At 40.2% G+C, this 26,811-nt stretch overlaps 2 protein-coding genes across 15 annotated transcripts in view; one reads left to right on the forward strand and one right to left on the reverse strand.

Annotated features, from left to right (window-relative positions):
- The first annotated feature begins 1,383 nt into the window (after positions 1–1,383).
- On the forward strand, positions 1,384–19,376 carry CCT8 (chaperonin containing TCP1 subunit 8). 4 transcript variants are annotated; one of them, XM_015446601.3, is made up of 16 exons: positions 1,384–1,526; positions 4,902–4,992; positions 5,729–5,808; positions 7,507–7,656; positions 8,154–8,334; positions 8,447–8,508; positions 10,116–10,253; positions 11,635–11,813; positions 12,934–13,000; positions 13,075–13,162; positions 13,247–13,362; positions 13,928–13,999; positions 14,078–14,242; positions 14,830–14,949; positions 18,714–18,818; positions 19,149–19,376. In XM_015446601.3, exons 3-15 carry the CDS (start codon positions 5,731–5,733, stop codon positions 18,804–18,806), a joined length of 1,509 nt encoding a protein of 502 aa, XP_015302087.3. In that variant the 5' UTR covers positions 1,384–1,526; positions 4,902–4,992; positions 5,729–5,730; the 3' UTR covers positions 18,807–18,818; positions 19,149–19,376. The 4 variants fall into 4 exon arrangements, with proteins under 4 accessions (XP_015302087.3, XP_005548924.3, XP_065397506.1 ...); XM_005548867.4 differs by having other exon boundaries at positions 1,384–1,501; XM_065541434.1 differs by lacking the exon at positions 18,714–18,818.
- A 1,444-nt stretch (positions 19,377–20,820) lies between these two features.
- Positions 20,821–26,811, reverse strand: part of USP16 (ubiquitin specific peptidase 16) — a 30,196-nt gene continuing 24,205 nt past the window's right edge. For all 11 annotated transcript variants that reach the window (XM_074034175.1, XM_005548871.4, XM_074034174.1 and 8 more), the window contains 3 exons: positions 25,576–25,662; positions 21,352–21,508; positions 20,821–21,244 (listed from right to left, as the gene is read on the reverse strand). In XM_074034175.1, coding sequence (XP_073890276.1) covers positions 21,123–21,244; positions 21,352–21,508; positions 25,576–25,662 — 366 coding nt within the window. In that variant the 3' untranslated portion in view covers positions 20,821–21,122. The remainder of the gene's footprint in view (positions 21,245–21,351; positions 21,509–25,575; positions 25,663–26,811) is intronic.

The following is a 26,811-nucleotide window of genomic DNA, read 5'->3' on the forward strand; positions in this document are numbered from 1 at the left end:
TTTAATTGGCTCACAGTTCCACAGGCGATACAGGAAGCATGGCTGGGGAAGCCTCGGGAAGCTTACAATCAAGGTGGAAGGTGAAGGGGAAGCCGGAAAGTCCTACAAGGCTGGAGGAGGAGGAAGAGACAGAGTAGGGAGGTGCCACACACTTTTAAACAACTAGGTCTCATGAGAACTCACTCACTATCACAAGAACAGCAATGGGGACGTTCGCCCCCTTGATCAAATCACCTCCCACCAGGCCACACCTCCAACACTGGGGATTATAATTCCACATCATATTTGGGCAGGGACACAAATCCAAACCATATCACTGGCATTTACATTTTTGCAAAAAAAGATTTTTTTTTTTTTTGAGACAGGACCTCACTCTGTTGCCCAGGCTGGAGTGCAGTGGCATGATCTCAGTTCACTGCAGCCTCAACCTCCCAGGCTCAAGCAGATCCTCCAACCTTAGCCTCCTGAGCAGCTGAGACTACAGGTGCATGCCACCAAGCCGAAGGGATTTATATTGATCTATAAATTTATATATAAATCAGATATATTTATATAAAATGTATACATTTTGCAATCAGTCTGACCTGGGTAGGAATTCTAGCTGTAATATTTACTAGCTCTGTGATCTTGGGAAAATTATTACCCTTTGTGAACTTCAGTTTCCCTTCCATAAAATGGAAACAATACCATTAAAAATCAAATGGTATTGTCTCCATTTTGTAGAAGGAAAACTAAATGTTATTTTAATCGACGATTCATTAATTTTTAAGATTGACCATTAACAGAGATACTCCATGGAAAGCGGATCATACAGAACCTGGCGCATGTAAAGCAGATCACACAGAACCTGGCACACGTGAGCATTTGATGTGTGCTACGCTACCCTTAGTGACGACTTTAATTATCATGCGCATTCCCAGCGCTTCCTATGGTGCCCAACACACAGCGCACGCCCAAAGGCAATTTTGGAGGATGGGGCAGATGCTCTGCCTCGGGGAAAAAAATCCACACACACACACCTGCCCTGATGTTGGTGGCTGGGTCTGGAATATTACGTGGAAATTAAGCTAAGGATGTGTGCCTTCCACATCAAAAGCCGCAAAAATCTAACACCGCGACTACTGAGTCCGATCAGGGAGCACAGACTGGAACAAGCTCCCACGGCTTGGGCCGTCTGCGCGTGCGTGAGCCGGAAACCCGAGGCGCTCCCTGGGCCCGCCCTATCGATCGACCCGATCGGGGATCGTCAGCTTGGTTCTGGTCACAGAAGTTGCTCTTCTCGCGATGCTTCACCTCTGGCGGCGGGGAAAGGGCGGGCTAACTGGAGAGCGAGGAAGAAAGAGACACGGCCGCACGCTGCTTTCCCAGAAGGCTGTGCGTGCTCCTTGCTTCCTCCGCTTTCTTCCGAGTGGTCGCGTGAACGGCTTCCTGCAGCCTGGCCATGGCGCTTCACGTTCCCAAGGCTCCGGGCTTTGCCCAGATGCTCAAGGAGGGAGCCAAAGTAAGGGCTGAAGGAAAGGAATGAGGTGGGAGAGTCAGCATAGGGCTGCGGCGGCCGCGGCGAAGTAGGAGGGCCTACTAACGGGCTGAGCGTGCTGCCCTGGCACAGCGGCCGGGGGAGAGAAGATTCCAGAAAGGGAGGTGATCTTGGAAGGACTCGGCCTTCCAGGTGTCCCGGGGCCTACAGGCACTTCTCTTCTTCCGCGACCGGGAGAAGGCTGAGGGGTGGGCGGCACGATGGACATTGTACACCTTGAAGGTGGACGGACGTGAAGCCGCGCGTGCGTTTTGCCTCCATCCATAAATGGGGCTAAGGCCCGTCACGCTTAAAAGGGGTTGTGAGGGTGAAATTGAATAACGTAGATGAAATTGTCTTGGGAACTGCGACGCCGATTGACACATAGCTCGCGAGTTATAGGATGGGGAAGAAGGAGAACTAGGCGATCCAGAGAAGAGAGTGTGGGAAAAAGGGCCGGGTCGTGGTTGCTTCTTTCCCAGTGAGAAACAGGGCTTTCAGCTTGGTTGACAGAAGCCATGCGTTGTAGCCAGATGAGTTCCAGTCCCAACTTATGTTAGCTGGCTTAGTCTAAAACCTAACTCTCTTGGGTTTTGTTTTCTTGATCTTTAAATTATGGAGATTGGACCAAGAGGGTGGTGTCTTTGAGTTCTGACCCTGTAATCTGCAGGATAAGTGATACAGTGTTGCAGATGACACTGTTTTGTTTAATGGCCGTGTCTTGAACGTTATTTCAGTAGCATAGTTTTAAAACATATCTTACTGCACTGTTGATAAATTTGTCTCTTGTGCTATTCAAATTGCGTTCCTCTGTATGTCCTCCAGATTTTGTTAATTCAAGAAATAGATCAGTGTGGTCGAATTTAAGGTTATGCGAGGTACAGGGAGCATTAACAGTTTAATACAACTAGGTTCATGTTTGTAGAATGCACTCTTCAAATAATGTCATTATAGTAAGTAAATGTCAGGGTTTAATGTAAATGTTGGTGGCATCATCTTTTGAAAATAATATGGGCTGATTTCCTTAAAAAATCAGGCTGAGATATTAGCTTCCAATTTGGGTTTTTTTCACTAATACAGTTTTGGAAAACTCGTGTATCACAAAACATTATTTGTATTTCCAATGCTAGTAGATTTTTACAGAACACTGAGCTATTTCATTCAATAAATAGGTACTGAAGGAACTGCAGTGAAAAACACAAGTCCCACTTCTCGTAGAGTTTATGTGCTTCTAAGGCAGATATAATGATTAAAAGGAGAATTCCAAATAATGATGAAAGAAACCGTACTATAGTAGAGGATGACAGGAGGTTAAAATGTCTCTAAAAGAAGCATCAGGAATAGACAGAACACTTAGATATTTAGGGAAGAACTCTTAGCTCTGTGCTTAGTGAGAGAAGCCCCTGAGCCTGGGCTGTTTCCCCCCACCTCTTATTTAGGTGTACTTAACTAGTACAAAGACCCTGAGGAAGGAATGATTTGAACCTGTTTTTTTTCTTCTTCTTCAAAAAAACCAGAAAACAGGTTATAGGGCTGAAGCTTACCAAAGAAAAGAAAATGGTAAATTTAGAGGAGGAGCTATACAAGGATACACGGGCCAGGATATGTAGGGCCTTGTTTCCCTGAAGAGGGATTTGCATTTTATCCTAAGCAGGATGGGAAACTGTTGAAGGGTTTTTTTTGTTGTTTGTGGGTTTTTTTTTTTTTTTGAGACGAGGTTGCGTTCTGTCGCCCAGGCTGGGATGCAGTGGCGCTCTCTCCACCCTCCGCCTGCCAGGTTCACGCGATTCTCCTGCCTCAGCCTCCAGAGTAGCTGGGATTACAGGCGCACGCCCGGCTAATTTTTTGTGTATTTTTAGTAGAGACAAGGGTTCACTATGTTGGCCAGCCTGGTCTCAAACTCCTGACCTCGTGATCCGCTCGCCTAGGCCTCCCAAAGTGCTGGGATTACAGGCGTGAGCCACCGCGCCCGGCCTTGAAGGTCTTAAGTATGGGAATGATGGGATCTGATCAGATGGTAGTTTCTCACAGAATGGGGAGTGAGGGGAAGAAGGAAGAGTGGAAGCCAGGAGTTCAGACTTAAGTGTTATTGCTGGAATACAGTTCTTATTGCTGAAGATGCTTTTAGAGTAGTGGCTATTGGCAGGGGTAAAATACAAAAAAACTTAGCCTCGTGTGGTGGCGCGCGCCTCTAGTCCCAGCTTCTCAGGAGGCTGAGCCTCCAGAATTGCTTGAACTGGGAGGCCCAGGTTGCAGTGAGCTGAGATCGTGCCACCGCACTCCAGCCTGAGCGATAGAGACTCTCTCTCTCTCAAAAAAATGTAACAGCTATTAACCTTGGTTTTGGATCACAAAATCATGGCTTGTATTGTAAAGCAGTACTGTGTAATAGAACTTTTTGCAGTGTTGGACATATGCTGTATCAGCCTGTCCAATGTGATATTCACAAGCCACATGTAGCTACTGGGCATTTGAACTGTGTGTGGCTCCTGCAATTGAGGAACTGAATTTTTAAATTTTAATTACTTGAAAATTTACTTTAATTGCTTTCACTAGCCCCATGTAGCTGGTGGCTACTGTATTGGGCAGCACAGCTCTAAAGAAATGTTCTCATGCACTGTAGATTAGTGAAATATATCTGAGGACCCAAGTAAACCTCAACTCTAAAAAATCTAGTGTGGAATTTGTGAGAGTTTTTAGTACTGTGAACAGTTCACTTTTTCAATACGTATACATTGGGATAATGTTGCACTTCAAAAAAAGTATTCAACAGTCTGGGTACTTCAGTCCCTAAACACTTCAGTGGCACATACTTAAAGAACTTCTGGCTTTACAAAAGCCCAGATTCTAACACAATGAGAAAAATATTCCACATTTCAACATTAGAAAATACCGATAAACTCTGGAAAGGTATTCGACTTGAAGTACCTCATTCCCATTCTCTAATTAGCCTTAGCATGGTTCCCTGTACTTTTCACTACTTTTAATAAAAAAATTATAAGTCTTACGATTTGATGTGTAAGTAGGTACCTGCAGTCCCCCAAAATGTTATACTTTTATTCATTCAGCTAGAGAGGAAATGTATGCATCATTTATGAATATCAAATGCTATGTTTTACATAAATCTTGTTTGATTGTCTCAACAATCCTATGAGGTAGGTACTATTATAATTACCGCATTTTATAATGAAGAAATATTAAGAAAATTGCCCAAATTAAAAAGCCAGAAAGCTAAGATTTGTAACCAGCCCTCTTGTGCCGAATACCTCAGCTATGCTCCCTCTTTATTAGAAGCAAGATATAAGCGAAGATATCTTCTGTTTGAAAATTCTTGTTTCACTGTCCTGTCTAATTAGCGGGGTTTTTTGTTTGTTTGTTTTAACAGCACTTTTCAGGATTAGAAGAGGCTGTGTATAGAAATATACAAGCTTGCAAGGAGCTTGCCCAAACCACTCGTACAGCATATGGACCAAATGGTAATTTCTAAATTAATATTTGTAAAGATACAGTAGTAGAATTTTGTGTACTACCTCTTCTTTCAAACTTGTTCTGAGGATGTTATAGTATGGCTTTGGAAGTTAATTTGATAGCTTAATTAATAGTTCAAGTTTTTAGTTATTTCTAATTTTCAGTCAACTCAGATCTCTAGAAAAATAGGGATCAATATATTACTTTTTATCCTGTTGAGAGGGTAGAAAAATTATAACACTTTGACTAGTAAGATAGTACCTAATGTTCATTGTGACAAACACTGAATATAAAAGTGACATAGTTTAAGGAAGAAAATTCCCTCCTTCTTCTTGCCTTCTACCGCCAATTAAATTTAATTGATACAGTTTCATGGAATAAACATACAACTAAATATACTAAATAGGTTATTTTGGCCTTTTTACATATTAATATCTGTTGAGCACTTGTTGCATGACAATCATGTTGCAAGAGAAGACAGAAATTGGCAAAAATGTGAGATTTGGCATGTTACGTAGTAAATATTGTAGGACATTAAAAAGGAAAGAAAGAATATGGGTCTGCGGTCAGAGAATGCCCATGGGGCTATAAGATAAACTTGAAGAATAGATAGTATGTGTTTTCTTACAAAGCTATTTTTTAAATACACAAATTTATATTTTCTTACTAGATTTTCGTGGGTATTTGGGTAAGGATTTGATTAATAATGGCTTTCTTTTTCTTTTTTTAACTGTTACTTTTGAGGAATGAACAAAATGGTTATCAACCACTTGGAGAAGTTGTTTGTGACAAATGATGCAGCGACTATTTTAAGAGAACTAGAAGTAAGTTGTTTCTTTAAAAGTCAAGAAATATTTTGGTGACATCAAAATTAAGTAGACTTTAACTAGAAGAAATCTCTTATTTCAGATTGGATAAGGGACTGTTTTTCCAACTTGAAAATTTATTATACAGGTTGTTCTAATTATAGAGAGTCCTCTTTAGATTGAACATTGTAACCACTGAAATCTTAAAAATTTCTTAAGTTATTAATTTGTGGAGGGATTGGTTGTGATACATTGCTAATTGGGATATGAAATTGATTACCATTATCTTCATTCGATAGAGTGACTCTGAAGTGAATTATTCCACAATGCAAAAACGTATACATAAAACAGTGGTTTTTAAAAAGATCCAACCACTTGATTTTATGAAAATAAAAACAGTCAGTTTATGGCAATCTACTTTGTTCAGCTCCAGTTTTGCTATTAGAGTCTATAAAATAGATACTGCCTGCCAGCAGGGTTGTAAGGAAGATCTGGCACCTGAACAGGCAGAGAGAGCCATTCCTCATTCCCGCCTTGTAATTAAAGGATAACATATTCAGCCTCAGGGAATTTTCCTGCAGCTTAGCCCTTGAAAGTGCTAGAACTTAATCTTTTGTTTTAAATGAAACTATAGAAGAATCAGCACTTCTCTAACCTCTTAAAATATTTTTGGCTGGACGCGGTAGCTCACGCCTGTGATCCCACCACTTTGGGAGGTCGAGGCAGGCGGATCACCTGAGGTCAGGGGTTCTAGACTAGCCTGGACAACATAGTGAAACCCCATCTCTACTAAAAATACAGAAAAAAAAATTAGCCGGGCGTGGTGGTGCACACCTGTAATTCCAGCTACTCAGGAGGCTGGGGCTGAAGAATCGCTTGAACCTGGGAGGCCGAGGTTGCAGTGAGCCAAGATCACGCCACTGCACTCCAGTCTGGGCAACAGAGCAAGACTCCAACTTAAAAATATATATACATATATATATAATTTTTTTTAAGTTTAAAGTTAAATTTTAACTCCACAAAACACTTGTACAAGGATTTGTCATTGTGAATGTTAATGTTGCACACTGATGATCTCAGGAGTTAACATCAGGAGTTATTAAAGTATAGTGGTGATACTGTCAAAATAATAAAATCACAGGGCTGACTCTTATAGTTTACTCCCTGCTTTCAGTTCTTACTCCTTGGCTTGTTTCTGTAAAGATATCTAAAATTAAATCTTAAGAATAAAATCCACGTAAAATTATGTTACATTTTAAGAAAACTTTTATACTCCCCCTTTAAATCACAAATGATAGCCCTTAGAACAAGAATATATGGTAAAATAGATACTGAGACTCATGACCAAGTTAAGTGGTATCTATTTTAGTTATCCTGAAGGATTTTAAAAAAATATTTAGGTTTGGTGGTTGTAATTACTTTGTTTTTTAATTTAGTGAGATATAATGATATGCTGAACCATATGTGTGGCACTGTATGTACAGGCCATCAAAAGAGGATGCACTTTGAAATTCTTATTTATAGTGATACATTTGTGCTGATCGGCATAAAGGGACTTGGATTTTTTCTTGTGACCACACTATAAGTAGCGTATAGCGGTGTGATCAAATGGAGTTACCTAATCTACAGGAAAATTGGAGTCTAAGAAAGGGAAATGAACAATTTTATGTTGCTTTAAGAATCAGATGTTTAACTTGATATTACCTTTCCTACTAGGTACAGCATCCTGCTGCAAAAATGATTGTAATGGCTTCTCATATGCAAGAGCAAGAAGTTGGAGATGGCACAAACTTTGTTCTGGTATTTGCTGGAGCTCTGCTGGAATTAGCTGAAGAACTTCTGAGGATTGGCCTGTCAGTTTCAGAGGCAAGTGTTCATTTATAATTTACTCCTACTTAATTTTTGCTTACATGTACACCTGCTTAAAACATAAACTAAAATCATTATTATAGTAGTAGCTAACATGTACTGAGCAGTTTCTCTGTACCAGCAGCCGTTATAGTACATATGCTTCACATGCAGTATCATTTTAGTCTCACAAAAACCCTATTTTTGAGGCCTTATAATCTATTTTATCTATTTTTTCTTTTTTTTCCCCCACTTTATTTTAGATGAGAAAAGAGATTAAAATTAGAAAAATCTTGCCCAAGATCTCATAGCTAGTGAGTTAGGTAGAGTTAAGATTCAAATTTGGGCTGTCATCTAAGCCTCCATTCATAACTAGTAGAGTCTACTATATGTATTATTCCAAAGTATATTCTTTGTCATTTTATATCAAAAATAAACATCCATATGCATTCGGTTACCTAAGTAAGCTACTTTAAGTCATGTCAGAATAGGAAATGTTGTTGTTTATATTTCAGGTCATAGAAGGTTATGAAATAGCCTGCAGAAAAGCTCATGAGATTCTTCCTAATTTGGTATGTTGTTCTGCAAAAAACCTTCGAGATGTTGATGAAGTCTCATCTCTACTTCGTACCTCCATAATGAGTAAACAATATGGTAATGAAGTATTTCTGGCCAAGCTTATTGCTCAGGCATGCGGTAAGTAAATATCAGTAAATGAAAAGATCCAAAATAAAAATGTCTTTAACATGACTAGGTATTTTCTCTGTTGTCCCAAAATAATCTTTTGATATGTCTCATTTCTTAACAGTATCTATTTTTCCTGATTCCGGCCATTTCAATGTTGATAACATCAGAGTCTGTAAAATTCTGGTAAGTAGAAAATGCATTAATGCTACATATCTAGATCAGTTTTTTTGTTGTTTTTGTTTTTTGTGCAAAAAAAAAAAAAAATTGTGTTCATCAAAACCTAAATGTTACTTCATGATTTTGGACACTTAGGACTTTTTTCAAGGCATTATTATTTTTTATTTATTTATTTTATTTTTTGAGATGGAGTCTTGCTCTTGTTGCCCAGGCTGGAGTGTAATGGCGCGATCTCGGCTCACCACAACCTCTGCCTCTTGGTTCAAGCGATTCTCCAGTCTCAGCCTCCCGAGTAGCTGGGATTACAGGCATGCGCCACCACACCGGCTAATATTGTGTTTTTAGTAGAGACGGGGTTTCTCCATGTTGGCGAGGCTGGTCTCGAACTCCCAACCTCAGGTGATCCGCCTGCCTCGGCCTCCCAAAGTGCTGGGATTAACAGGCGTCAGGCACTGTGCCTGGCCTTCGAGGCATTATTTTATAACATTTTGATACTGCTAAGTTGTAATAATACTACTACCTATTTAAGTTTAAAAGGATATTGACATACTATCTCCTTATAAAGTCATTTTCTGTGATGTCTTGTGGGTTTAAGAACAATGTATAAACAAAATGCTAAATTTTTTTTTTTTTTTTTTTTTTGAGATAGTCTGGCTCTGTCACCCAGGTTGGAGTGCAGTGCCGTGACCTTGGCTCACTGCAACCTCCGCCTCCCAGTTTCAAGCAATTCTCCTGCCTCAACTTCCCGAGTAGCTGGGATTATAGGTGTGCGTCACCAAGCCCAGCTAATTTTTGTGTTTTTTAGTAAAGGCAGAGTTTTCGCCGTGTTGGCCTGGCTGGTCTCGAACTCCTGACCTCATCATCCGCCCACCTTGGCCTCCCAAAGTGCTGAGATTACGGGTGTGAGCCACCATGCCCAGCCCAAAATACTAATTTTTTTGTGTTCTTCATAATACTCTGAATTATAATAAGCTTAGAAGACCATTTTGAGTGGGGTGGAAATTGCCCTATCCCTCTTCAATGATAGAATTCACACTTTAATGTTAGTATTGAAATATTAAAGTTTATTTTTTATAAAATGTGCTTGATCGAGTAAAACCTATCAGTGGAGTGGTTTTGGTTTTGCACATTTGGCATTCTGATTGTTAATGTGAATTTAGCTTAACATAAGTACATGTGCTTTCCCTGAAGATCCTCGTGTGTTCTGTTTGCTGTCTCCCTCCACGTACTGCCAGCTTTCCCCATTAAATTGTAACCTTGTGAGGACAGAATCTTTGCCTTGTTCTGTGTTGTATTCGCAGTACTGACAGCTGTGGCTAGTATATTGGCACCAAGTACTAGGTAACTGAATGGCTAAGAGCAGTTCTCTGCCTTTGGTTCTTCCCAGTATGCTGAAGGACCTCTCCTAACAGTAGCTCATTCCCTCAGTGATTTCTGACTAGAGCAGAAGGGCGTGCTTTATGTCCACCACTCCACCCCTTATCCCAGGAGTCACTGTCTTGGTTTATGACTTTATTTTAGAAAGGGAGATTTTTGGTATATGGAGAATCAACAGTTTGACCATAATGTTATTTTCATGAGATCACTGATGGTTTTGGTATTCAATTCCTTAGGGCTCTGGTATCAGTTCCTCTTCAGTATTGCATGGCATGGTTTTTAAGAAGGAAACCGAAGGTGATGTAACATCTGTCAAAGATGCAAAAATAGCAGTGTACTCTTGTCCTTTTGATGGCACGATAACAGAAACTAAGGTATGTAGACTTCAAACCTTAAAAGTAATAATTGGGGTTGCACTTCCAGATTGTTTGAGTTAGCTCTTAAACCAGTAAGTACTTTTTAAAAAACTGAACATTGCAGGATCTTACCTATTTTTTTATGCCAGATTTATGTTCTTTGAATATCTAATTCAACTACTGAACATTAAACTTGAAATATAAAGATGGTGGCCATATTATTTATAATCTGACACACAGCCCTTCTGGTACAGCTTATAAATTCAGCAAGTGAAAGAATATGAGAATGCGAGTACTTTGTGTGCTCTTCACAAAAATAAAGTTGACATTCTGTAGCATCCTGAAACAAGATAAGCGAATGTAATTTGAAAATGGTAGGTATGTTTCTAAAAATACATGTTAGAAAGTTTGAAGTTTGTGTTTACAGTCAATAGTGACTGACTTCATCTCTAGAATTCTTGAAATCTAAGTTGTTGACAGTTTTTAAATTTTGTAGCATGAGCTGGGTGTGGTCTTTTGGTCCACATTTTATTTTATTTTATTTTATTTTATTTTATTTTATTTTTTTTTTTTTCTTGAGACAGAGTCTTGCTTTGTCACCCAGGCTGGAGTGCATTGGTACGATCTTGGCTCACTGCAACCTCTGCCTCCTGGGTTCAAGTGATCTCTGGCTAATTTCTGTACTTTCAGTAGAGACAGTTTCACCATGTTGGCCAGCCTGGTCTCCAACTCCTGACCGCAAATGAGCCACCTACCTCGGCCTCGCCAAGTCCACATTTTAGAAAAAGTTTGAGAACCACAATGTTGTTTTGCTAATACTAGTTAACCTTTGTCAAAAGACAAACACCAGGACACCTACCTGACATATTTAAAATAAAAGTGCTTCTCAGCTGGGCACGGTGGCTCACGCCTATAATCCCAGCACAGGCCAAGGCAGGCAAATCACGAGGTCAGGAGATTGAGACCATCCTGGCCAACATGGTGAAACCCTGTCTCTACTAAAAATACAAAAATTAGCTAGGCATGGTGGTGCTTGCCTGTAAGCCCAGCTACTCGTGAGGCTGAGGCAGGAGAATCGCTTGAACCAGGGAGTCAGAGGTTGTGGTGAGCCGAGATCCTGCCACTGCACACCAGTATGGTGACAGAGTAAGACTGTGTCTCAAAAATAAATAACTAGAAGTACTTTTCCACCTAAGTACTTATCAAAAGCAGATGCATCTAGAAGGTTCTAGAAGCATTTAGTATTCTGCTGCTTCGTAATATATGCACATTTATCTTCTTTTTTTTTTTTTTTTTTAGCCAAACCTTAAAATTATTTATTCAGTAAACTGTTATCTTACAACTTTGAACACCAGTGTAGTGAAATGATTTTAAAGGGAATGTTTACTTGTTTTGCCAGGGAACAGTGTTGATAAAGACTGCTGAAGAATTGATGAATTTTAGTAAGGGAGAAGAAAATCTCATGGATGCACAAGTCAAAGCTATTGCTGATACTGGTGCAAATGTCGTAGTAACAGGTGGCAAAGTGGCAGACATGGCTCTTCATTATGCAAACAAATATAACATCATGTTAGTGAGGTAAGAGAAAGCCAAATTCTTTTTACCTATGTCGTAAATGTTTTTTTCGGTGGTGAAAACACTAAACAAAATAGACCACGACGACTATTAATAAAGGAAAAGTATAGGTATTAGGTCAAATAGCAGAAGGACTTAGTTTGGGGAGGGATCAGGAAACACCTCTGAGAAAACATAAATTGAAGCTGAGAGCTTGAAGAACCAATTACCAGATATCTGAAGAGGGAAAAGCATTCCAGGCAAAAGGAACAACTTGTCCAAGAGACTAGACACAAGCCTGGTGCATTGCCCATCAGAGTGTGGAGTCAGGAAGATCCCTTTTAATCCATGAACACATTTATGGTGCACACTAGACAACTTACCCATTTCTACCTACCACCATCCCTAGTACCTAATAAAATGTGCAAAATAAATCACTCCTGTTCACAGAACATTGATTGCACAAAGTAAAGCAAAAATTTTCTATATGCTGTTGAGTTTTGTAAGGGTTTCCCTGGTGTTTTAGAACTATAAACCACTGGCATCCTAAAGTGATTTCCATTCTCGCAATTCTAGAACAATGCCATACAACACAGACTTAAGATGTGGTACTATTGGCCAGCTGGACTCACTCAGAGTCAGCAGCTTCCTGGCCTCAGTGTTCATTGCAATCCAGACGTGTTCTGAGTTAAAATCTACTGTCAAAAGAATGTGACGTGGCCGGGCGCGGTGGCTCAAGCCTGTAATCCCAGCACTTTGGGAGGCCGAGACGGGCGGATCACGAGGTCAGGAGATCAAGACCATCCTGGCTAACATGGTGAAACCCCGTCTCTACTAAAAAACACAAAAAACTAGCCGGGCGAGGTGGCGGGCGCCTGTAGTCCCAGCTACACGGGAGGCTGAGGCAGGAGAATGGCGTGAACCCGGGAGGCGGAGCTTGCAGTGAGCCGAGATCCGGCCACTGCACTCCAGCCTGGGCGACAGAGCGAGACTCTGTCTCAAAAAAAAAAAAAAAAAAAAAAAAAAAAAGAATGTGACGTGGGGGCTGGTATACAGGTTCCTCTTTAATTTGAAGTTTATATGCTATCTGAAATTAAAATCAAATGGATTAAAACTTTTATTAAGGTCTTTGTGTTTTTTAAAGGCTAAACTCAAAATGGGATCTCCGAAGACTGTGTAAAACAGTTGGTGCTACGGCTCTTCCTAGATTGGTATGTATTTTGGAAAACACTAAAAGATAGTTGAACATGATGGAATTTTTATTACAACAGTCACTTTCTTACAGACACCTCCTGTCCTTGAAGAAATGGGACATTGTGACAGTGTTTGCCTCTCAGAAGTTGGAGATACTCAGGTGGTGGTTTTTAAGCATGGTATGTAGGAATGGTAAAATATGTTTAAGTGCAGGGCTTTAGCTTCTTGTATTTAATCACCAAATATATTTAATTTTTTGATAGAAAAGGAAGATGGCGCCATTTCTACCATAGTACTTCGAGGCTCTACAGACAATCTGATGGATGACATAGAAAGGGCAGTAGACGATGGTGTTAATACTTTCAAAGTTCTTACAAGGGTCAGTATTAGCAATAATCTTAGTAGTTTGTAAGGTCTGAGTACTTTGTATGTTCTTAAAAGTACAGTTGGCAGACTCATGCACATCACGAGTACTTCAGAATGAGTGGTTTATATGCAATGAAGCACCTGTTTTTGTTTTTACCTAAGTGTCCACTGCTATTGAATATGATAGTTTCCAAAAAGGATTTTACAGAGGAGTTAACAGCAACGCAGAGCTTTTAAAAACATTGTTTATGGTAGTTTTCCATTGTAATGTACTTTGAGTTGCTAAAGCAGTTCTTAGTGCTATATCTGTGGATATGCAAAAATGATACGGTGCTATTCCCATTCTTCACTTTGGTCCTTTTCATACACCAGACACTGTGCACTAAGAAAATCTGCCCCACCCACTCACTTTTACCAAATTTGTAATATGTATTTGAGTAACAATGACTGATAAAAACTCCTGTTTGGTGGGGTTACTGGAATGTGAAAAGATGAGAAAACTGCGAACTGCTTTTTAGTGAATTTTTGTGTTTTTTTTTTTTTTTTTTTTTTTTTTTTGGCGGGGGGACTACGTACAGGATAAACGTCTTGTACCTGGAGGTGGAGCAACAGAAATTGAATTAGCCAAACAGATCACATCATACGGAGAGGTACAGCTTTTTCTGTATAAATTGACTTTCTTTCCATTGCTTGAATAAAAGGCAATAATTAACACATTTTTCTTGTAGACATGTCCTGGACTTGAACAGTACGCTATTAAGAAGTTTGCTGAGGCATTTGAAGCTATTCCCCGCGCACTGGCAGAAAACTCTGGAGTTAAGGCCAATGAAGTAATCTCTAAACTTTATGCAGTACATCAAGAAGGAAATAAAAATGTTGGATTAGATATTGAGGTATTTGAAAAAACACTGAACTTAAATTGCTTTATTTGGGGAATGCACAACCTAAAAATAGTGTGAGTTTAAAAGAAGTATCAATGAGAAACAGTGTTCTGATTTGGGAGCAGATTATTTTCTTAGTTTTTACATAGTTTGTCTGATGGAGGAATGTTTCATTTTCCTTGTTTTATTGATAGCCTTCTGTTCTGTAGTGTGTAATCAGCCCAGTTCTGTAGCCACTGATCCAACCAACCACAGATTGAAATATTTGGAAAAACTAAAGACATTTAAAAATACAGTATAACAACTATTTACACTGTTATATAATTTAATCTGGAGACGATTTAAAGTATATACGAGGATGCACATAGATATCCAAACACCATGCCATTTTATATAATGGATTTGAGCATCCACGGATTTTGGCATCCTTGGGGGTCCTGGAACCAATCCTCACATACTAAAGGATGACTCTGTAAGGTAGTACTGTGCTTGGTTACTTTCCATTACTATTTAAGGAGCTATGTGGGGCTTTTTGTTAGGTGTAAACATTTTCACATAAGAGGATTTTAAATGAAAGGATGAAAATTGTGTTTTGACAGGCTGAAGTCCCTGCTGTAAAGGACATGTTGGAAGCTGGTATTCTAGATACTTACCTGGGAAAATATTGGGCTATCAAACTCGCTACTAATGCTGCAGTCACTGTACTTAGAGTGGATCAGGTGAGCAAAGTGAAATTTTGATCTTTAAAAATACTCATTTGCATATGATTTAATAGTATATTTTCCTAGAACTAGAACATAGCATAGTTCTAATTCAAAGGATTCTTAGTCCTCACTCCTCACATATTAGAGACACTATGTGCCCCCCTCCGATTTTTTTTCTTCTATTATAAATTGTATTGAATATATTACAACTAATTTAAAATGGACATCTTTCCACTGAAATAATCCTTTGCCATTTTAAGTTGGAATCAGTGGAATAAATGTAATTTAAATATAACTTTCAAACTTTTTAGCCTTAGAACCCCTTTGTACAAATAATTTAGAGAGTAAATTTAATGTATAGTACTAACATGGAATTTGGAAGGACCATAAAGCCCTCGAGCAGACATTGCAGACCACCAGCTTGAAGGAAAATGGAGTCTCTAGCTGTCTGCAGATAAGAGGACTGGGCATTGAAAATTTTTTCTGCTATGACAAATTATAGCTTGAGGTACTAAAAGATGTTAAAGGTGTTTAAAAATCATATTTCTACTTTTTTTTTTTGAACTGTGGTAAACTGTTCCATATATAGAAGTAAACCCGAAATCATAATTATTTTTCCAAAAGGCATTTTCTGGCAAACTTAATACATTTCCCCCACAAAATTCCAGAAGTAATTAATAAGCAATGACTATTTATAAGTACTTAATAGAAAATTTTAATTTGCTAGAGGGACAGTATAAATCCATTAGGTAAAAGTCATGTCATATTAAAGTTGGAGTAAGTCCTAAGTAGAAATCAGTGGAAAGACAATTCAACTTTTAAGTACAGTAAGGACCAGTTGGTTTTAATTGTAACAGATTTATTAGAGGAACTATGATAGGAAGAGATGACCAAAAAGAACTGGATATTTAGTTTCAAGTCACTGGAAATAAGCAGAAACTAGATGTTTGGGTACCAGATTAACAGGGTTTTTTCTATCAGCTTATTAGGTGGTTTTCAATGGAAGAATATGTTTGAGTTTTTAAATAAATAGAGATCTAAAGAAATATTTTCTAGAAATTAGAATGTGGCTAAGAATAAAAGGGGAAACCAAAAATAGCAGGGACGGAAGAAGCTAAGTAGACTGCAGCATAAGGTACGCAAAAATTCCAACTGTGTTACTTAGGAACTGAATGTCAATTATCCAAACAAGACAATAACAACCACCCTTGGTCACAAAGGCACTTTGAATTTTGGCTTTAAACTAGGAACTCTGCTTTATCTTGTGGTAGGGGAAGTTGTTGGTTGATCTGTTCCCCCAGTCTTTGCACTCGGTGTAAAGTATGTATCTAAAGAACCCATCCAACTATACTAACCAGTTTGTGTATATAGTGTATAGTATAATGAACCTCAATTTGTATAGTATATATTCTAGAAAAGGAATTGCACATCAAGCTTTAAGCATTGGATAGTGTAGTACGGGCTGGATTAATCTTTGTGCGAATATCTATTTCACTAGTTCTCAAAGTATGGTCCCAAAATAGCATCAACATCACCTGAGAACTTGTTAGAATGACAGATTCTCAGCCAGGTATGGTGGCTCACACCTGTAATCCCAGTTATGCAGGAGGCTGAGGTGGGAGGATCACTTGAGCCTGGGAGTTGAAGGCTGCAATGAGCTATGATCAGATCATGGCACTCCAGCCTGGTTGACAGAGTGATACTCCATCTTTTAAAAAACTAAAAATAAATAAGAAATATAGATTCTCGGAGGCCGGGTGCGATGGCTGACGCCTGTAATCCCAGCACTTTGGGAGGCCGAGGCAGTCGGATCACGAGGTCAGGAGATCGAGACCATCCTGGCTAACGTGGTGAAACCCCATCTCTACTAAAAAAAAAAAATTAGCTGGGTGTGGTGGCAGATGCTTGTAGTCCCAGCTACTTGGGAGACTGAGGCAGGAGAATGGTGTGAACCTGGGAGGCAAAGCTTGCAGTAAGCATAGATGGCGCCACTGCACTCCAGCCTGGGCAACAGAGCAAGACTCCGTCTCAAAAAAAGAAGAAATACAGATTCTCAGATGTCACTACAGACCCACTGATATCAGAAATGCTGGAAGAGGCCTAGCAGTCTGTTTTAATGAGCACTCTGTCTGATTATGGTGCCCACTAAAATCTGTGAACTACTTGTTTTCGTTATTTTATTTTATTTTATTTTATTTTATTTTTTTTTTTTGAGACGGAGTCTTGCTCTGTCACCCAGGCTGGAGTGCAGTGGCCGGATCTCAGCTCACTGCAAGCTCCTCCTCTCGGGTTCACGCCATTCTCCTGCCTCAGCCTCCCGAGTAGCTGGGACTACAGGCACCCGCCACTTCGCCCGGCTAGTTTTTTGTATTTTTTAGTAGAGACGGGGTTTCACCGTATTAGCCAGGATGGTCTCGATCTCCTGACCTCATGATCCGCCCATCTCGGCCTCCCAAAGTGCTGGGATTACAGGCTTGAGCCACCGCGCCCGGCCTATTTTATTTTTTATTTATTATTTTGAGATGGAGTCTCGCTCTGTTGCCAGGCTGGAGTGCAGTGGCGTGATCTCAGCTCACTGCAACCTCCGCCTCCCTGGTTCAAGCGATTCTCCTGCCTCAGCCTCCCAAGTAGCTGGGACTACAGGCGTATGCCACCACGCCCACCTAATTTTTTTTGTAATTTTAGTAGAGATAGGGTTTCACCATGTTGGCCAGGATGGTGTCGATCTCTTGACCTCGTGATCCGCCCACCTCAGCTGCCCAAAGTGCTGGGATTACAGGTGTAAGCCACCACACCTGGCTTTTAGTTACTTTTTAAAATCATGGTGCACTTAGGTTCTAAAATTACGCTTAATGCCTTTAATTCAATCTGAAATTTCTGAAATTACCCTCAATCAGTAACATGTTACTTTGAGAATTTCAGGTTTAGGTATCTTTGTTGTTGTTGTTGTTGTGATAAGGTCTTACTCTATCACCCAGGTTGGAGTACAGTGGCACAATCATAATAAGCTTACCACAACCTCAAAATCCTGAGTTCCATTGATTCTCCTGCCTTAGCATCCTGAATAGCTGGGACTGTAGGCAGGTGCTGTCACGGTTGGCTGATTTTATATGTGTATATATATGTGTATATATTTTATATATATATTTTTAGTTTTTGTAGACTAGGTCTCTTTGTTGCCGAGGCTGGTCTCAAACTCCTGGCCTCAAACCTTGGCCTCCCAAAGTGTTAGGATTACAGGCCTGAGCCACTGTGCACAGCTTATGTTTGCAGATGGTAATTAAGATGTTTTCTGGCCGAGCACAGTGGCTCAGGCCTGTAATCCCAATACTTTGGGAGGCCAAGGCGGGTGGATCATGCAGGAGTTTGAGACCAGCCTGGCCAACATGGTGAAACCCCATCTGTATTAACAATAAAAAATTAGCCGGGCATGGTGGCAGGCACCTGTAATCTCAGTTACTTGGGAGGCTGAGGCAGGAGAATTGCTTGAACCCAAGAGGCAGAGGTTGCATTGAGGTGAGATTGCGCCACTGCACTCTCTAGCCTGGGCAACAGAGCAAGACTCTGTCCTCTTGTCTCAAAAAAAAAAAAAAAAAAAAAACTAAAACCCATTTATTTTAGATTAAGTAAGGTGAGGTTTGTGGCACTTTTTTTTAAGTTGGGAACTGAGGGCTTAGATTTTTGTTTATGAAAACTGGATGCTTGAATGGTTCTCATTTACAGGTTTTAGAAAATTTCAATGTTAAACTTTGTTTATATTTATGTATCAACTACTTTAGATTATAATGGCAAAGCTGGCAGGTGGACCTAAAGCTCCTAAACTGCAAGGAAATTGGGACAGAGATGGTTGGCAAGATGAATCTCACATATAAATAGCAAATCAGGTGCCAAACTGACTGACCGACTTATACTAGTGATGCATGCACATATTTTCACTTTCAGCTTTTTGAGTTATTGAAGTGCATGTCTTGGAATATTCACTAATCTGTGTGGATCTTGTTGCAGTTATCCACAAAAGCAGTAAACCTCATGCTGCTGAAAGTTTACAATTGAATTTCTAACAAGGGAGCTAGCAAACTGCTATAGTGTTTTATATGCAGTACATAATTATATCAAGAAGACTGCTTAATCTTAAATCATGCTAGTAGAAGCATTCTTTTCATTCTAAAGGTTGAGTTTATAAGCATACTTTTGTGTGATTCTTTTTTATGCAGATCATCATGGCAAAACCAGCTGGTGGGCCCAAGCCTCCAAGTGGGAAGAAAGACTGGGATGATGACCAAAATGATTGAAATTGGCTTAATTTTTACTGTAGGTGAAGGCTGTATTTGTAGTAGTACTCTAAGAATCGCCTGATGTTTTCTTATTCTCCTTAAATTAAGAGGTATTTTGTGTTTGTATTCTTGGCTGGATGTTATAATAAACATATTGTTACTGTCAAAGCCTTATTGTCTAATGACCACGGTTATTGGCTCTAAATGACTTGTGTTCCTCTCAACCTTGTTAATCACATCAGCTGTGGGACTTAAGGCAAGTCACTTATATAAGTAGAGGCCTATTACCCATGTATATCTGGTCCACTGCCTGTGTAAGTAAGTTATTGGAAAACAGCCATGCTCATACCATTACATATTGTCTGCAGTTGCTTTCTAACAAGGGAGTGGCAGAGTTAAGTATTTTTAACAGAGACCAAATGGGCCTACAAAGCCTAAAATATTTACTATCTGGCCCTCTACAGGAAAGGTCTGTCAACACCTGGACTAGATTTCCAGAGTGTTTTTGTCACAGCTCTGGAATGCCTTACTCAAGATGACTTGTTTCAATAGCAATAATTTGTTGAATGGAAGACACTCTACTTAGCAAAGTACCAAAAAATGCTTATAACTGAAAGTAGATCTCCTGACATGTACAAAATTAAGTCAGTTTTCATAAAGCAGATCCTACTTTGTTACAATCAGTAAGGAGTGTTGAAAAAGCCAAGAACATTATAAATAAATAATTATACTGAATTTTATAGGACATGTGCTACTATACATGTTGCTTATATAAGGTCCTCAATACTGTTTGAAATTGTGTGTGTATGTATTTTTCCTTGAGACAGGGTGTTGCTCTGTCGCACAGGCTGGAGTGCAGTGGTGAAAGCTCAGCTGACTGCAACCTCCGCTCTTGGGCTCAGGCAATCCACCCATCTCAGCCTCCTGAAAAGGGTCTCACTGTGTGTGTTACCCAGGCTGGTCTCAAAACTCCCGGCTCCAGGTTTCTACTGCCTTGACCTCCCAGAGTGCTATTACAAGCATAAGCCACCATGCCAGCCTGTTTTTAGTATTCTTTCCAAGAGATTTTAGAAGCAATATGACTGACTGGGTCTTACATAAACTCAACAGGTGCTAGGAATGATACAACTCTCATTACTGCCACAGCAGGTTAGAAGTGTTCATTGTATGTCGAAGTCATCCTCATATAGAACCTTTCAAGAAGTTAAGAGAGGCTTGGTGTCCCTAAGCTCTTTGCATTGCATGTAACTCAAACACTGGCTGACTTGGGACAGTTCGCAGGCTTTCTCTGGTATGCTGGTATTAAGGGGTTTGGTACCCAATTACACTCATAGGAGTGAGACTAGTTTGTCTTACATCTGTCCCAGATCAGCTGACCACTGGCACAGAGCAAATACAGAGTAAGGCCTTATGTACCCCAGCTTATGCACACTGGCATCAGGATTACAAAGAAACATTCCTCCCATTTATATTCTGCTGTCAGTATAGATTCTTATAAAATGAACAGACTTGTAATGAAGCTTCATTAGCCCATCTGATGAAATATTTTTTAAAGTGTTACCTAGTAGGGTGAGTCAGTAGAAGTTAAAATCTCCTCAGTAATAAAACAAGATTTTAGGTAAGTCAGTTTATTGATGTATTGTGATCCATCACCCAGACATTAAACACAGAGGACTTAAGTAATTCAGGATTTGCTTTCCAGAAATGAAGCAGGAATTAAAACCACCATGACAATACAAAACCTTTGTAAATTTTTAGGTATTTTTCCCTTCAATATTTAAATAAACATGATTTCTTCTGGCATGTATTTAATGTTAAGTGAACATGATTTTAATTAGTCTTTACTTTTTTATTGTTATTTCAGCCATTATAAAAGTCATAAACGTGTTTCCAGAAAAAGTACTTTTGATACTATTACAGTATTCTCTCATAAAATAGGAGGTATGCTTGTGAGTTTAGTACTTTAGTTGTAGGCACAGCTTGCACATGTGTGTCGCTGATGTGAAACCACTGCCCTTTTGATTCCATTTCAAAATCTGTGAAGAGGAAATGAAAAATCAAACGTAAATGGAAAGATTCAAGTTGGTTACTTTTTGGTTTTGCCATAATCTGCTGAGTGCCTGAATTTTCCAAGACATCTTACCTTGTGGAATATCACCATGAAGAACAAGATTAGAGAGATGACTATTTGCAGTTCTTGCCTTGGCATAGGCAGTGTAATGCCCCGACCTCATGGTACCACTGTGTTCAACAACTCCATATAAGGAATAGAGTACCCTTGTATTTTCTTCTGCAACATTCTTTAAAAATGAGTAGAATCCAAAAGTTAGTTCTAGTTCCGTTTACACAGATGTCATTGGCAAGGCAAGTTTACACCATGCAAAGGTCTTTAACCATTACTTTGAGAGTGCAGAAATCACTCCTGAGTCTAGTCTTCTCCATCTCTTCTCAGCCTGAGACACTTCTGGTTTTATAAATTTACCATCGTTCCCCTGCTAGAAAAGCCGTAAGCCATAGGCCACTTGATGCAGTTACCTGGCTCAGATACCAAATAAGTTAATTCAACTTGCCAGTTTCTTTAGGAGCCTGAGGATAATTCCAAAATACCTTAACAACCCTAGCTATTAACAACCCTGAATACCCTGTTTAAAAGACAAGTCCTGAACAGGAACAGGACAGCATTTTAGGTTGTGCCAAAAATTACCCCTTACATCTTTAAATGTCCCCAAGGGAGTTGGTGAGAAGCACATTCAACCTCTCAAGTGTTCACTTTCCCCACTAGAGAGTGCAGTCTGCTTATTCTTTCAGGACTCCATATGCCATAGGGCTGGCAATAGGAACAGGCATTCTCTGGGCCAGGAGCCACTTTTCAGACAACTATTTATGTTCTCATGTAAAAAGTTCGTAACATGCATCGCTGCCCTTCAGTAGTACTGTCTCTATACTCAGCTTCCCAATCTGTGCCTCCATATTCACTGAAAAACTTAGTACTTCTCCATCCATCTATGATCCTCACAGGACTTTAAATGCCATTCCATTTTAGCCAGCCACAACCAGGACTAAAGTCTAGGCTTGTCATCACTCAGAATTGTTCAACTTCATAAAATTTTTTTTGAGACAGGGTCTCACTCTGTCACCCAGACTGGAGTGCAGTGGTATGATATCGGCTCAATGCAACCTCTGCCTCCTGGGCTCAAGTGATCCTTCAACTTCATAAAATCCTTTTTGAGACAGGGTCTCACTCTATCACGCAGGCTGTAGTGCAGTGGTGTGATCTCGGCTCAATGCAACCTCTGCCTCCTGGGCTCAAGTGATCCTCCCGCCTCAGCCTCTGGAATAGCTGGGACTACAGGTGCACACCACCATGACCTGCTAAATTAATTTTTTGTAGAGACGGGGTTTCAGCATATTGCCCAGGTTGGTCTCAAAGTCCTAAGCGCAAGGGACATATATCTTATTTTTAGTCTTAGTCTACGAGTCTTCCATTTATTCAACTCTCATCTCACCTATTCTGTACTCTTTAACCTAACAGGATCTCCAATGCTCATATTCTCCTTGCTTATGAAGACTTCTGGCTTCATTCCTGATATGGTTTGGCTGTGTCCCCACCTAAATCTCATCTTCAGTTGTAGCTCCCATAATTCCCACATGTAGGGGGGGACCTGTTGGGAGGTAACTGAATCATGGGAGCAGGTCTTCCCCATGCTTATTCTTGATAATGAATAAGCCTCACAAGATCTGATGGTTTCATAAGAGGGAGTTTCCCTGCACATGCTCTTGCTTTGCCTGCTGCCATCCATGTAAGAGTGACTTGCTCCTCCTTGCCTTCCGTCATGATTGTGAGGCCTCCCCAGTCATGTGGAACTGTAAGTCCAATAAACCTCTTTCTTTTGTAAATTGCCAAGTCTTGGGTATATCTTTATCAGCAGCATGGAAACTGACTAATGCAATTCCCCATATGTAGTCTAGACCATCACTATTCAAACTGTGGTCCATGAACAGCTAGTATCAGCATCACCTGAGAGTTTATATTAAAGATGCAGAATTTAGGCCGGGCGCAGTGGCTCACGCCTGTAATCCCAGCACTTTGGGAGGCCGAGACGGGCGGATCACGAGGTCAGGAGATCGAGACCATCCTGGCTAACCCGGTGAAACCCCGTCTCTACTAAAAAATACAAAAAAACTAGCCAGGCGAGGTGGCAGGCGCCTGTAGTCCCAGCTGCTTGGGAGGCTGAGGCAGGAGAATGGCGTGAACCCGGGAGGCAGAGCTTGCAGTGAGCTGAGATCCGGCCACTGCACTCCAGCCTGGGCGACAGAGCGAGACTCCGTCTCAGAAAAAAATAAAATAAAAAAGCAGAATTTTTGATCCCATGCCAGACCTACAGATCAAAATTTGTAGGTATGATTCCTACATACACATTAAAATTTGGGAACTTCAACCACATGTATCACTTACAAATGATATCCTCCCAATACTCACCACCAGCTTTGCCACCATATCCAATTCATCACAAAACCTCACCCTGAATCCTATAATGTACCTGCCATGCCCCAAACCCAGACAGCCGCTACTGCTAAGAAACAAAACTATAACATATGATCATGTACGTTGTCATAGTCCTCAATGTGACTATAATCTTATAAATTGTCCTTAGCTGCCTCTTCCATTATGCCCTTCACAGCTACTGGCCCAGCTTTTTTTTTTTTTTTTTTTTGAGAGTTTCTTGCTCTGTCACCTAGGCAGGAGTGCAGTGACGCAATCTCAGCTCACTGCAGCTCTGCCTCCCGGGTTCCAGCGATTCTCCTGCCTCAGCCTCCTGAGTAGCTGGGATTACAGGTGCACACCACCATGCCTGGCTAATTTTTGCATTTTCAGTAGAGACAGGGTTTCACCATGTTGGCCAGGCTGGTCTCGAACTCCTGACCTCAAGTGAGTCAACTGCCTTGGCCTCCCAAAGTGTTGGCATTACAGGCGTGCGCCATCACGCCCAGCCCCAAATTCTTCAACATGGAGATTCTTTGAGATCGTTTGTGGCGTCCTCACTTTCTACCCCTGCCTATTCCACTCAGATACTTAGGAGGGTCCTGTCATTGGCCATCTCCTCTTTCTCTCTTCGGACACTATACACAAGGGATCCCATCTTCTCATATTTTAAACCACCACATATGTACTGATTTCTAAATCTTTGCCCTGGGCCCGTCCTAACCTCTCTGCTGTAGGTGTCAGATATGTATATCCAAATGTTTTCTAGACTAATCACATTAATTTCTCAAAGATATCTGACACTCAAATGTATCTAACACTCAAGTTATTATCCTTTTTCTACCTGCTTTTCTCAACCTGCTTTTCTCCCTATATTTCCTACCTCAATTTACAGCACTCCCATCCGTCAAGCCAGGCCTCAGGAATCATCCTCAACCCTTTCTCTGACACCCTCAGCATCCATTTACAAAAGGCATCTGCCTCACCTTCCAGTGCCAATCAGTCATTAAGTCTGGTTAATTCTACCTCCTGAAGTAGTCTTTCTATCTCCCCATCTCCTGCCCAACTTTAAGCCCTCATCAACTACTGGCTGAATTAATGCAACAGCCACCTAACTCATTTCCCCACCTCTAGTCTTTCCCTCCTAAAATCCAGCCTCCATATGTCAATAAGTAACCTATGTCATATGCAGATCTGACCATGCCACCCAATGCTTTAAACTCCTCAGGGCTCCCCACTGTATACCTAATGAAGTCCAAGTTCTACACCATGGGAACCCTCCAAACCTTCATTCCTATCTCACTTCTCTGGCTTCATTTCTCAACTCCCCCATACCTTGTACTGTAAACTCTAGAACTACATACATTACCAGTCTCTGGCACTCACCATCCTATTTTACCCTGTTGCCTCTACTCCTGCTGTTCTTTCTGCCTGCAAAACTCATTTTATCTTGATTCATCATACTTTTACTCCTTCTTTAAATATAGTTGAGGCACGGTTTACTTTAAAAAGCCATTCCTGAACCACCAACATGCTGGGTTAAGTGTATACCACCCCTGATCTATGTTCACCAGCCTTAATATTCAACCACATTAAACTGAGATTATTCATTAATAGATGTGCTCACCTTTAGTTTTATGCCTTCAGCTCACAAGACAATGTGTGCCATAATAAAGGGGATTCTAAACGTTTAACTGAAATAACCCATTCTTCAAAATGATTCATCACTAATCTTCAAATTATAAAGGTACAATGATCAAAGACCCACTCTACTCAGTAATTGTTATCAACTTCATACTTAAGTGAGTTGCTACTGGAGCATTAGGTAAGTAAGCTATGATGTGACTTTAAAGGACTTTCCTGAAAAAGACCACTTTCACTTACCTTACATTTAAGGGTGCAAAAAGGAGCCAAATCTAAGATTTCCGGAAACTTTATGTGTTTGTTAACTTTGCGTAGGTTAAAGCCAGCCTAAAAGAGAAATATAACAGATTGACTTATTTTCCTGGAAAAGCAATACAGGTTAAGTAAACCAAAGTCCCCTCTGATGTCCAAAAGAATATCAACATTAAGTCCTAGTTCAATTTTCTTTGGAGACTCAATTCTTTCTGACCACTAACTGGTTCCAAGTTGGTTTGCTTTTGCTAAGTGCACATGTATCACACAAAAAACACATACCAACACATTAAGAAAGCTATTCTCAGCTGGGCACGATGGCACATGCCTGTAATCCCAGCACTTTGGGAAGCTGAGGCAGGAGGATCACTTGAGCCCCAGAGTTCGAGACCAGCCTGAGCAACACGGTGAGACTCTGTCTCTACAAGAAAATTAAAAAATTAGCTGGACATGGTGGTAGCCACCTACGATAGAGGCTGAGGTGGGAGGATTGCTTGAGACCCTCCAGGTCAAAGCTTCAGTGAGCCATGATCGTGTCATTGCATATCAGCCTGGATGACAGAACAAGACTGTTTCAAAAAGAAGAAAAAAAACTGTTCTTGTGAGAAAATTCTCAATGTTTCTGCTTCAGCCATCCAGAAATGCCAGATTAGAGCAGAGGTTCTGAGTGCTTAAAACTCAGCGATAGCATAATACTTTTCTGTGAAACATGCACTCTCAGCCTCATGCTCGAACCAAGCTTAGTGAATTGCTAATAAAGGCCCACCCAATTACTCAAGCCCATACCAACCACAAGGGGAAAAACGTTCTGAAGATACTGAAAGTACTTTTGGAATTTGGAACACAGTTTAGAAGTTATACAGCTATAGCAAAAGTTTTCCAGAAAAGACAAGGTCACCAAAATGATGACAATCCGAGGCACCACTGTCTTTTCATCAAGGGTCCATAAAAATAAGATGCCACACACAAAACAGAAAAGATAAGCTAATATTCCTAAGCATGAGATATATGTAATACACCAGTCTTTTATTTTATTTAACCTGAAATAAAAGTAAGATGCCAATCTTACTAAAAAGAACATGAATTCTAGGAAATCTGAGACTGTGCCTCCACCTTCACATGCACCTCTGCCTAGCCCCTATTTTTTTCCCTTTCTGACTTCATTGACATTAGAGTTGAGAAACAACAGAAAACCAAAGAAACATAGTAATATGTTGAGACAGT

Source organism: Macaca fascicularis, chromosome 3 (genome assembly GCF_037993035.2).
Source record: "Macaca fascicularis isolate 582-1 chromosome 3, T2T-MFA8v1.1".
NCBI classification, from domain to species: Eukaryota; Metazoa; Chordata; class Mammalia; order Primates; family Cercopithecidae; genus Macaca; species Macaca fascicularis.